Genomic DNA, 12995 nt, shown 5'->3' on the forward strand with positions numbered 1-12995 from the left:
GTGTTAATGCTTTTTTGTTGTGTTCATGATTGTCTTATGGATTGTTATTGGTTATTATCAGTGATACCAGCGTGATCAGTATTAGTCAGGATTTGACTAGAAAACAACCCGAACCCTATGACCAGACTTTTAATTTATCAGCTTCAGCATGGTCATAGATGTCGCAGCTGTGATACACAAGGTCATGCAAATAACATGGGAGGATAATCTAAGGCCACTCTGTGCAACCGTATCTTGAGTCACAATGTAGACTAAACGTGTTTAAATCTGGAACCAGGAACATGTCACATCATGTCATATTGTGTGGAGGTGTAATTGAAATGTATACGAAAAATAATAGCCTACACGAAAACAAACAGCCATTTTATTCGGTGGTATGAGCCTCGTCAAACTGTGTTGTTTCACCATGACGCATTAGGTGATGTCATATGCCCTCACACATGTTCTCTCGATTTCCTGAGCCAAAGCAATGGCACTAACAGCTGGGGAATCTGCCTGGCCAAAGATACTTTTTTCGAAATTATTTTCAATATCTAGGCTACTGATGGTTACGCTTGTCATCTGAATTTGACCTCGGATTGTTGCTCCTGAGGCAAACGTAGCAGTGTGGCATGCGAAGTGATGAAATGCAATTTGGCTACAGTCACAATATTGAATATTTTCGGGGGGAAAGACATTTAGGTCAGAGACCAGTCACAGGCCACTGTAATCATTGGTGGTTTGTTCAAAGTTGCATATATCTGTCCATTGACATCTTTCATACATAGGCCTAATAGAGGAGAAACTAGGTTAATCTTTGGTTTATGACTATTAGGCAGAGAGGTGGTTTTGATATGGATCCAAAGAAAGAGTCCTGCAGTACTGTTATACTATGTTGATAATCTTCATGTCAGTTGTCTTGATTTTTTAAATCACTAATTGAGTTCACGGATTCACCAAGTTAATCCATTGTTCTTTAGTTTAGTTTCTGCAAGTGCAAACTCTGAATATCAAGCCTACAGTTTATTGACGCAAAAAATATCGGTATCATCTGAAAATGAAAATTCCGTGGTTCTTAATTTCAACAGTTCAAATGATTGTTAGCCTAGCCAAACTCCTAGTCAATGCTTTGCAACCCCTATAATCTGGGATGTCTATTTTGGATAATTTGCTATGGCTCAGTTCCCTATTGAAAACTCTTTCACATCAATACTTATTAGAATACTCCTTTATTTAGCACAATGTACCAGCACACTTGAATTTAATTTGAGGAGGTTTACCGTAATAGTTTATTTTAAGGTACTGTAGCAGCTCATTATCTTGTGCTGACAGCAGAGTCTCGGTGTCAGCAGCTGCAGGAGATGGATTCCCTTTCCTGATTGCTACCTGCTGGGGAGGAGCTCAGAAGGCAGTCTCAGGACAAAGTCTCAGGACAAAGTCTCAGGACAAAGTCTCAGGACAGAGTCTCAGGACAAAGTCTCAGGACAGAGTCTCAGGACAAAGTCTCAGGACAAAGTCTCAGGACAAAGTCTCAGGACAGAGTCTCAGGACAAAGTCTCAGGACAAAGTCTCAGGACAAAGTCTCAGGACAAAGTCTCAGGACAGAGTCTCAGGACAAAGTCTCAGGACAAAGTCTCAGGACAGAGTCTCAGGACAGAGTCTCAGGACAAAGTCTCAGGACGAAGGAGAAGTAGGGATGCACCACTTACCGATACCGAGTACTTAATAATACCATTATAGTTCTAACAATGACTTTGAATACATGTTTGTTTTCATCAGCTGTTCCTCACTTTCCGACTAACAAATTAAATATATGACAAGGTCTGACTCTGGTGTTTTGGTCCCCAAGCCGGCAAGGATTTCTTTTCACAGATTCTGAAAAGTGCAAATTGTAAGCTGTCAAATGATGTGTCATACATTGAAAGTAGGCCAGTTGAAGAAGATATGTTTATTCGAATGTTGGTACACCTCAAACCGAATACCGGAGAAACTCGCTCTGAATCAAAACAGATGTGTTTGCTACCATCGCTATGTACATCTAACTGCATGTTTACCACATCACAACATGCGGATAGAACGTCAACATGGTAAAAACACATAACTACACATAATTAGATGATCATACAGTCCTTGCATTTGAACACGTCGTAAAACACATGTTTGTTTACAAGCCATGTATCACTAACCCAGTAGCCTGAAGCAGGACGGGATGCGATACAGTGAATCCTGTTCCCAAAAGTATTTAGTGATCCTAAAACTGTTGTTTGTTATATTGAGTGGGCTCTTCAACACTTAAACTTGTATAATATGAAGGGGGGAAAAAAACTAAAAACTTTTTTTGCATTTTTTTAACTGCCGACATTGCTCCTCTGCCTACCTGCTAGGAGAGGTTACCTACGTTGCCGTTAAGTGGTATCGGGAGCGGATGTATCGGGGTAGTTTTAGCGTGCATGAGCACAGTATCGGGCACGAGTACTGGTATCAATATCGGTGCATCCCTAAGGAAGAGAGTCCGAGTGGAAGACAGTTCTGTAGATGTCTTTGCTTTACCCCTCTTTAGGGTGGTTTAATAGGACTACAGTACATTCCAACCCTATGTGGTCAGTCCGACACTCATCCTCTTTCACCCTCCTTTCCATTAGGGTTATTTCCACTGAAACTGACGTCATTCAATTCAATTACTTTTCATCACAAGCGGAGAGGGGAGCGAGAGTATTAGCAGGCTCCAAAGAACTGACATTGTGAATTATTGTATATATTATTTAAAAATCTCCTCACTGAATGCCACATATGTTATGTAGGCTGGAATAACTGAAAAAGTTATTTTTGTCTTCAAAGTCCAACAATAGGCCTACAGTAGTATGAAACTAGGTTATGTCCTTAGTCCCAGTGTCATTTATCAGCTTGTAGTTGTGTGGACATAAAGGGTTGGGGGTCAGAGGTTTTTATGACACCCCAGGTTAATGAGCCTCGCCCTTCCTGGTGCTTGGTGTAGTATTGGTGTCACCTGGAGCTCTGCCAACCTTCTTCCACATGGCTTTACGCTTCTTCAGGCTCTACTACTACACACACCGTGGTTAGGTATTTACCACCAGGAAGAAAAGGATGTCTGTTGGCTGTGGTTGAAATGTTCTAGGCTGCCTCTCTCTCTCTCTCTCTCTGTCTTTCTCTCTCTCTCTCTCTCTCTCTCTCTCTCTCTCTCTCTCTCTCTCTCTCTCTGTCTTTCTCTCTCTCTGTCTCTCTCTTTCTGTCTCTGTTTCACACACACACACACACACACACACACACACACACACACACACACACACACAACTAGGGTCCCTCTGTCTCCAAGAAGTCCTTTTTTTCTTGACTGCGAATACTATTCAAATGTCATGGCAGACTGAAGTAGACTCCTTCAAGGGTTACCTCACATTAAAACAGACAACTTCTATCAGGCAACACAATGTCTATGGACATCTAGCATGGATGTGGCAGCACTAAAACCTGCTCAACCTCAACAAATCAAACATCATCATGAATCTCCCTTTGTGTTAAGGAGGCTTGGCATTATCACGGGCAAGGGGCTTGTCTCCGTGTACACCACACATCTCTTCTCAATCACCTTTTCTCCATGAATCTCCCTTTGTGGGTGTAGAAATACCCCCTTATCTGCCCGGCAGATTCTCATTGCCTCCTTTGTCTTTACTTCAATCGGTGAGAAGGAGAGAAGGCAGAGCCCAGGGAGACGGCGTGGCTTATCAGTACATTCCTGCTCTCTGTGTGGGGCGCTGATAACTCCCGCTGGGCTGATTGAGCCCAGGAGCTGATTTCCTGGCACATGTGCCTCAGACAGACCCCCAGGCTCTGGTTATCATCACTGACCCTCTTCACACCGCCACAGAAACATCCAAAAATAGACCCTGCTGCTCAGGGCTCGACAGGGGCTTCAAAAACGGCCACGGACAGTAGGTTCCTGAGTGAAATCAATTAAATGAGACAGATCCTAGTAAAAGAAACAGTTATAATAATAAACCAGTGAAATCAAAACATGGTGTTGCTTTGATGTTTGAATCAATTGAATGTAGGACTAATCTACTAGCCTAAAATGCAAGCATTTGAGAGTCTGCAGGCTGCAGACATTGAAAGCTCTTACCTCTGACTAAGAAGGAGCCCCCTAAAATGAAATAGTTATTTGGATGTGACATTTATAGTGCCATAAAAGCATTCTTTATAGTGTCATCTGGTGTGTGCGTTTCTGGTAACACAGTGGTGTTTGTTTCATGTGGGCTATGGTATTGGTCTTTGCATCTTTAGCCATGATTTTGTCAGTAAAAGGGAGGCAGCTGTATCGTTGGCCCCTGTACCCTCTGAGATGCAACCAGAGGACAAATAGGCTAGCCGTCTACATCCCTCCATGTTAACGTCACAGTGGAAAGTTTTCTGGGAGATATGCTGCAGGTTTGGTCATACCACTGATCATACAGTCTCACTCCCCTCTGGAACTTGAGACCCAATCATTACGTATGGGCTCGCTATAAAACCATGGTGTCAGCACTGTTGTGCTATTTTTAGACTCCGATATAGAATAACTGCTGAACCGTAGTGTGCTATTCCCCCATAACCAACATTTTTTGGGTTGTTCTCCAGAGGTGTTTTATCAAAAGAACGAATTCCTACATCAACACCTCACTCCTCCTGATGGGTGGACCCATCGTACGTGATGGAGAGCATACAAGTGTGAAGAAATAAATCATTACAGGGGGAACGCTACAGTAAATTCGTAATGGTTCTGAGGAACTCGTGCTATCAACGCGAGCCTCTCCTGTTGATAGGGATACTGATACATGTATTTGGCGGGTGAACAGCAGGCGGTGGGGAGAGGAAGGCATGTCTGGAATCTGTCACCACTCTCTCTGCAGTGATAAACACCAGCAGACAGTAAAGCTTCAGGGCTCTCAGGCACGACAGGATTGGCCCACGGTCCACCTCCGATCAGATCGTTTGGCTCTCCTGCCCTGTGCCCACAGTTGGGATGGTCGGGCAGACTGGTCTGAGAATGTCCTCTTTCCTCTGTACTGTAGAGCCTGTCCTCTGCTATTTAGCTCTTAATGGCCGATGAGGGCTACTTTATTCCTGGTTATTGCTACTATTTATTTCTAGAGGTACATTTTAATTTCACTGGGGATGGGGTTCGTTGTCTGGAAATTAAGGATTATCGCATGTTTGCGATAGTGTTCCTTCTTCTATTCTGGATACCTGTCACACATTGCATCCACATTTGAACCATTTACCATTCATCTGGTTGTCTGTTAGTGTGTGTGTGATAAAACTACCCGTGTTTTCCGTCTTATACTTATGACTCATTATATGTAGCCTACCCGTAATGTATTGCAGCATACCACAGGAGGGCATAGTACTGTACCGTAGTCTGGCCACATGCATGGAGGGCGAGCAGCAGATAGTGTTACTAGTGTGAGCTCCCATCGACGTCGGTGCCTCAAGGGTTAAGTCCGATACAGCAGTTTACACTGCGGATGGATGTTCGCTAGTACAGAGGAGTCCCATGCTGTAACGGAACTGCAGATCCCACAGAGATCGCTGCCAAGCCAGAGGGATTTGCTTCGATCCCGTGAGCGTGTAGCCAGGGAGAGAGAGAGAGAGAGAGGGAGGGAGAGGGGGGAGTGAGCGAGAGAGAGACCGTGAGAGATGTTGAGAAGCACAGACCCATGTGGAGCAGAAGCATGATTTAGCTGTGGAACAGAAGCGGGGAATTCATGAGCTTTTTCTGTGATTGCGCTTCTCCCTGGGCTGGTAGCTGGTATCTATCTATCTACCTCTTTTTTGTTGTTTCGTTAGCCAGTGTGAAGGGAGGGGACAGGGCAACTTACTCCTAGCTCTGATAGGGTACATGCGTTGTACTGAGGCTGCTGATGTGCGTCTGCAGGAATCTCCTGCTGGATTTACTGAGGAGTAGCTGGAGGTGCGAGAGAGGCTTTTGTCTGTGTCCTCTATGATGAACAGGATGAACTGCTGTAAGTACTTTATCACTCCGCTATTTAGACTCCCCCGCATCTAGACTAGACTGTTTAAATACCGCTTCTAATAGAAAAGAAAAGAGTTGAAGGTAGGCTTTAAATCCTATAGGGACTGAGAGATACTGCTGCTGCAATTACATTTTACAGACGCTTCTGTTGCTTTTTTGGTTTTGTTTGTGGTGATTGCATTCATGTGGTGTTGAACGCGCCGTTCATGTAGTTACGGTCTGCGATTAAGGTTTATGTCAGTGATAATAGGTTGTGTCTCCTGACCTTTTATCAGCTGTGCGTTGCCGTTGATGCTGCGGTTTGTTGCTCTCTCTGGTCCAATCGAGCTGTGCTCTGTGGTGTAATGTTGCCTATGTGCATAATGTCACCAATCTCTCAGGGGACCCCCCCCTGTCTCCCAGTGATACCGTAGGGGCCCTCATCAGCATTTGAATACGTTTTCCTGAGGCGCGGGGAGTTTTAGCAGTTGTCAGCACTCCCTGGGCGCATCGTTTTCAGTTTCTGAAGTCATCAATCATCTGATTCTGCTTGTTTTCTGCTCCGGTGCCAGAGACCCAAGGTGGAGCACAACGATCCCGCTGTGGTCGGTCCCCCCCCACACACACACACCACCACCGCCCGTTGGCTGCAGTACTACTTACACAATGTTCTCAAAGTACATTTGTTTGGACTAAAACTATTTATTCAGCAGGTTCGGTTCTGTTCTTCGTTCACTCGTTTGTGTGGAGTGTCGACCATTCTGTTTTGACAGTAATCATTTTCCTGGGTTACAGGATGTATTATAAACCTGCGTGTACAATTGATGTCAACGTGTTCTCCCGAAAATAAAATCAAAAGTCTGCAGAGTGTCACTGGCTCCGGCTGGGTCATAAAGCTGCTCTCCACAGATCTGCTGTTTTATAGTCAGAGATACGCGTGTGTGAGAGGGATTTTGAGTAGTGTCAGCCTAATCTTTAAGGACTCAGAGAACCCCTTCCCCCTTTCCCTTACACACACACACACACACACACACACACACACACCAGAGGGCATAAAGAAAGCTAAGAGAATTAATGTGTTTGTTTATTTCATATCCTACATTCAGAGTAACCTAAGCAGATTCAACCCATGTGTTATTGGAATCATGGGTTATTGTGTGTGGGTTAGATGACAATGGACGTAGTCATAATGGCCGTAGTCATAATGGACGTCGTCATGACGCTCTGAAGTTTCCTCTTAATCACGTCTGCAGCATCACAACAGCAGAACTAATGAGGGCTATTTTTAGCCCTCGTCCCATGGCGGTCAGAATTGAATAAGATTCTGCCTCACCCCCTCAACCATACCACAGCACAAAATCTGTTCTGCTAATCAGTGAATTAAACACCCCTGTCGCATTGCCTCATTTCCTGAATTAAGAAATCGCAGAGTTTCTTTGGTCATGCTCCTTCTCGATAATATAATGAAGTTATAGCCCCCTGTTTTTTCATGAATATTCAATTAATTACATGAAAGGCCATGTTGAGATTTATTAATAAAGGGGTTAGGCCGGTACGATGATGTGGTGATAACTATGATGTCTAATCATCAGGATCTTGGCCCTCCCAGGCAGATCTGTGAATCAAGATGCCTACCCTTGCTATTCTCAGGACTCAGTAATGGTTAATCAAAGACTCTTGCTCTTCTAGAGAGCTTGCTACTTCTGCTGTCAGATTTAAAAGCCTAGAATGCTTGACATGCCATGCATCTGGCAGATTGAAGTAATGCTTTGTAAGGCTTATTTTCCTCCCTTTTAATCATAGGGTTTAATTTATTAGATTATCGACAAAGCATTCTCACTGTTGGTAGACAGTCAAAACGCTGGGCTTATCCTTCATTAGGCCTAATCGTGCAATCACACACACACTTCCCCAGTTGAGCCTGCTACTTCCAACTAGCCTTGACTTGTTTTTTGTTTTTTTAGTTGATCACATTTTGGGCCGGTTTCACAGACAAGGCTTAAGCCTAATCCTAGACTAAAACAGCATCTTCAATGGAGATTTGACATTGTGATTTTAGTCCCAAGACTAGGCTTAAGCCGTGTCAGTGAGACCGGCCCTTTTGTGTAGTATTTCTTTGATGGGCTTTGGCGCCGTCCCCCCCTACAGTATGCCAACGCTCAGCTGTGTGCTCCATCTGTGTTGTGGAGGCGAATCTCTCCCGAGCTGCATGGCTGAAGTCCTCCAAGCATGACCCAACCGACATGCTCTGTCTCCGTAGTGCGTGGGCTGCCAGCGCTGGCTCTGGCCTGCAGTGGGGAGCTTCTGTTGGCACCGTCTGTTTGTGACCCACAAAGGGCACAGAAGAGAGGTGCCACTACGCCAACAATTACTGGATACTGACACCACTGACCACGAACGCTGCAGAGGAGCACTGCAGAAGCCTCAGGGCGCTACTAGGCTATACTGATGGCCATCTTGTGCTTCTTACTGCTTCTTTGTTTTTTTCTTGTACTGTAATCTTAACTTGTCTCTTGGGAATTAGCCTCTTGGAAGAAGATTAAATAGTAGAAGGAGCTTACTTTGTCTCACGGCTTTTTACAACTAATAAAAGGAACTGATAAAAGGAACGTCAACGTTGTTTGTTTTTAACCTCGTGCTGTTTTGGGAGATGATGCGGTCCGATTGGATTGAGAGAAATGCCCTCAGATACTTCCTGGAAATGTCAAGGCAGATGGACAGTTACCAGAGCAACAAGCTTCTGTAATCACTCTCCTTCTAAGCCAAGATACATCTTTTGACACTGCACCGCAATGAAATAGGACATGCCTTGCACGCACTGCAACAATTTGAAATAGCTATTTGTGTGTGTGTGTGTGTGTGTGTGTGTGTGTGTGTACATGTGTGTGTGTGTTTGGACAACTAAATTGTCAAACAGAACCTATCAAAGATTTAGTGTCAACTGGAATCAAGTGCCCCTTTTATTAGGTGTTCAGTTCAGCGGTAACCCCCCCTGCCCCCCCCCCCCCACCCGTAAATTCTGACAAAATGGTGCAGAGTATGTTGCATCAGCGTTTTACAGGGCTGATCAGCTTTCAGACACAAGCATAAATCCTACTCCCCTTAGAGCAAACTTTACCAGAGGGAATTCAGACCCATGTTTTCAACAATCTTATTCATATTCAGAAATCGCCCCTCTCCTCCCCAACCCTCCCCCAAGTGGAGTGTATTCACTGTAAAATGCCAGTTGGAATTCCCTTGGTTAAACTTTTGTTTTCACTCCTTTTGTGTGTGTGTGTGTGTGTGTGTGTGTGTGTGTGTGTGTGTGTGTGTGTGAGTGAGTCCCCTCCTGCTTGAAGAGTTTTTGACCATTGCTGTCGAGCCAGAAGCCTCATCAGACCCTTGTGGTGGGCTATTCGGTTTCCCACAGCCAGGCCGCTCGCTAGCTAAAGGCTGGCACCTTGCCTGGCCAGCCAATGGGAGAGACACGGAGAGGATGTGGGGCTAGAAAGGTAAAGTGGTAAAACAATACAGTGGGACACCAGTGAAACCAAACGACCAGAGAGTGAACGCTAATGACTTGGCTTGGATGTGGAGAACCGTTCCATCCCTGCGCTCTGAGGAGAAACGTCCTCTAAACTCAAGATAGTAGGCTACCGTTTTTTAGGCTGCTCACTCTCCTGAGTGTCTGTTTCAATCTACTTTATGTTGCCTTTTAAATCTTACTGTAGCTTCTTCAAGTATAGAGAATTGTAGAAGTAGATGGGGGTTGGTGGTTAAGTTGAGGTTGGCATTGAGGCGGTGGTGGTAAAAGGCCCACCCTCGCCTGGGACACTGGTTGTTTTGATAGTGGGGACGACGGCAGGGAAGTGCTCAGAACGATAAGTACTGTATTGTTCGCGGCAGCACTTAGTTGCCATGGAAGCCGTGATGAGTGTTTTTGAAGTTGGCAGCGGTGCTGAGGAGGTCCAGTCCCCCTGGAGGGTTTCTCTCTCTCTCTCTCTCTCTCTCTGTTTCTGGCTCTGTCTCTCTCTCTCTGTCTCTCTCTCTCTCTGTCTCTCTCGGTCTGTTTCTCTCTATTTCTGGCTCTGGCTCTCTTTCTCTCTGTCTCTCTCTCCCTCTCTCTCTCTCTCTCCCTCTCTCTCCCTCCCTCCCTCTCTGTCTCTCTCTCTGTCTCTCTCTCCCTCCCTCTCTTTCTCTCCCTCCCTCCCTCCCTCTCTTTCTCTCCCTCCCTCCCTCTCTGTCTCTCTCTCTCTCTCTCTCCCTCTCCCTCTCAGTCCATCCTAGTACTGGTTCTGGTGCGGTTTTTATTGAATGATTCACCCCCCCCCCATCATGAGCTCATTTGGCCAGTGTGTTCTCAGCGTGCTTGTGAGTTTGGATCAGACTTGTGGGCAATTAGGAAGAGAGGATGTTACAGCAGTCGGCGTGATGCCGGGTCTTAGTGTGGAACGAGATCGTTCACTGCACCTATGCCAAGGTCACCTGACACACACCCAGATCCAACGATTTTTCCATTAATGATTTTAGTATTACAACAATATCACCATGAAGCCCCATCTCCTATCAGTAATACTACATTTGCTGTATATAACATCATTTTCAGCATCTGTAATGCAACGAATACACGGACCTGGTTGTTTTTTGACTCTGTCAGTGGGGGTTTGAAGTGGTAATGTGGCTGTGTGGGGAGGAGGGGGGGAGGGGGGAGGGGGGAGGGGGGGAGGGGAGGGGGGGAGGGGGGAGGAGGTGATATCTGGAGGGCACAGAAGGGACTGCTGAGCTGCCAGCAGGGGATTGACCTGCTGCATTGTGTGACCTCCAATTTACAGTGTTAGTTATTAGCTGCTAATGCAGAGGTATGCTCAACGACACGCACTCGCACTTCCTAAGCCTGTCTCATTGTATTCAATCTAACAGCTTTTTTGTTTGTTTTTTTCTTTTTTTCCACCGTCATTGTATTCTATGGGATTGTAAAGTTAGTTACGCATACAGACGGCTTTGTGTCACAGAGGAAGGAAATAAATAATCCGAAAGTTCTCCATTCTCATTTCCTCATTTTTAACCACACTCAACACCAACAACTGCTTTGAGGTTTAGTCAAGACTTCCGGTAGCTTCCCTGTGTGTGTGTGTGTGTGTGTGTGTGTGTGTGTGTGTGTGTGTGTGTGGTCTGGTTTGATTGGCAGTAGCTAGTGTCTCGTTGGCTGTGTGTCGCCAGCTTTCCTCCCAGACTTCAACTGCAGCTAAAAACCAAAAGAGGCACAAAGCTGCACTATTTATAGAGCCGTGCAACCAGCGACGTTGTAAAACCAGAAACAAGCTGTGTTTCCTGCCAGGTGCTGCCTCCGGTGTGGACATGACTGACACTTTGCATCCTTATTAAATTTCCCTTGTGAAGAAAAACTCCTATCGGGGCATGAGAGAGACCGGGCTCTCTGGGTTAGCTGTGTCTCGTTCTTAATACAGCGGCTGGAACACTTCTCACCGACCGACGACAGTATAAGAGAATCCAACGGAAATACATATAGTGCATTCAGTTCTGTCCAAAATGTTTACTTTATATACAGTTCTAGTGCCTTTGAATGCCAGCTAGCTACATCTGAGATTCAGCTCGGAATATAATATTATAAAGACCCCAGTATAAGAGAATCCAACGGAAATACAGCGCATTCAGTTTTGTCCACATTTTTTTACTTACGGTTCTAGTGCCTTTGAATGCTCAGCTACATCTGAGATTCGGCTTAGCGGTCGGGGGTTGACAATGCTGAGGCCTCTAGATAGGGCTCTCAGCGTATCCCCATCCCCATCTCATCTCCCTTTCGCTGCATTGCAGAAGCCATGCAAATAAATAAATAAATGCCCTCCTCCTCTACACCTCAGGTGGCTCTGGTGCAAATCATCCAGAGCTTCCCCTCTCTCCCCCTCTCTGCCTGACACAATGAAAGCGTCTGCAGTATCCAGAGAACAGCCAGCCGACAGCTCTGTGCTCCTCTGTTAGGAAGCTCGTGACGTTAGAGTTATAAGGTTCTATCTCCATTTTTGGTCAAAATTTAGTTTTTTTACATAATCTGATCCATTAGGTGTTTATTAATGTCTGTGTGGTGTTATTTTTTAAATGTTGACATTTTGGAGTTAGTAATGAATAAAATACAAAGGTTCCATCTCACAAAACATAATGGAATGGAAAAAACTTTGACGCTCAATATCTCTGAACTGCCCTAAACGGAGATAGAACCTCATAATTCTAAGCTCACGAGCTCATGGTTGCATATGATGATGATGATGATGATGATGATGATGATGATGAAGACTGTTAGAAAACCACTTAGCCACAAATCCTGTAAATAATCAAGAATAAAATAATACTAATCACAAGTCGTGTCGATGTGCTTGTCATCTGAAACGCTGGCTTTTGTGTTATTTTGTTGTTATTTTTAAATGTTGTTATTTTTAGATGTTGTGTGCCGGAAACTGTCTTACTCCTAACTTAATGCATCTAAGCCCGAGGCTTAAGGCTCTTAATTAGAGTGTTGATGGAACATCACACTGTGTTCTGAATCTGTGTTTCTGCCTTCTCTGTTGCAGAGCGCAGCAATGGAGGAGACTGTCATATGGGAACAGCACACAGTAACTCTACACAGGGTGAGTAGCTCTCTCTTCCTCTCTCTCTCTCTCTCTCTCTCTCTCTAACCTTCTCTTTCTCTATGCCTCTACCTTTCCCCTTGCTCCCCTCCCCCCCCCCTTCTCTAACTCTTCTATCTGTGTCGAAGCCCCTCCTTCCTGTCTCTCTGTCCTTGTCTTGCTCTCTTTGTCCTTCTGCCCCCCTCCCCCCTCCATCTTCCATCCCTCCTGCTCTCTCACTCCCCCAGCTGGAGGAAGTGTACTCAGTCAACACCCAATAGCATGTGAGCAGAAGGAGGGATGAAGGAGAGAGAGAGGAAGGAGAGGAGGTAGAGAGGTAGAGAGAGAGAGGAGGTAGAGAGAGGAGGTAGAGAGAGGAGGAAGAGAGAGGAGGAGAGAGAGGAGGAGAG

General features: G+C 45.2%; 1 protein-coding gene across 1 annotated transcript in view; it reads left to right on the forward strand.

Annotated features, from left to right (window-relative positions):
* Positions 1-12995, forward strand: part of tjp1b (tight junction protein 1b) — a gene marked incomplete at its 5' end in the record, with an annotated part of 94836 nt that overhangs the window by 30474 nt on the left and 51367 nt on the right. Inside the window, one exon of the mRNA XM_080545418.1 lies at positions 12550-12606. Coding sequence (XP_080401544.1) covers positions 12550-12606 — 57 coding nt within the window. The remainder of the gene's footprint in view (positions 1-12549; positions 12607-12995) is intronic.

This window comes from Nansenia antarctica (genome assembly GCF_963989245.1).
Source record: "Nansenia antarctica genome assembly, chromosome: 14".
Classification (NCBI taxonomy): Eukaryota; Metazoa; Chordata; class Actinopteri; order Argentiniformes; family Microstomatidae; genus Nansenia; species Nansenia antarctica.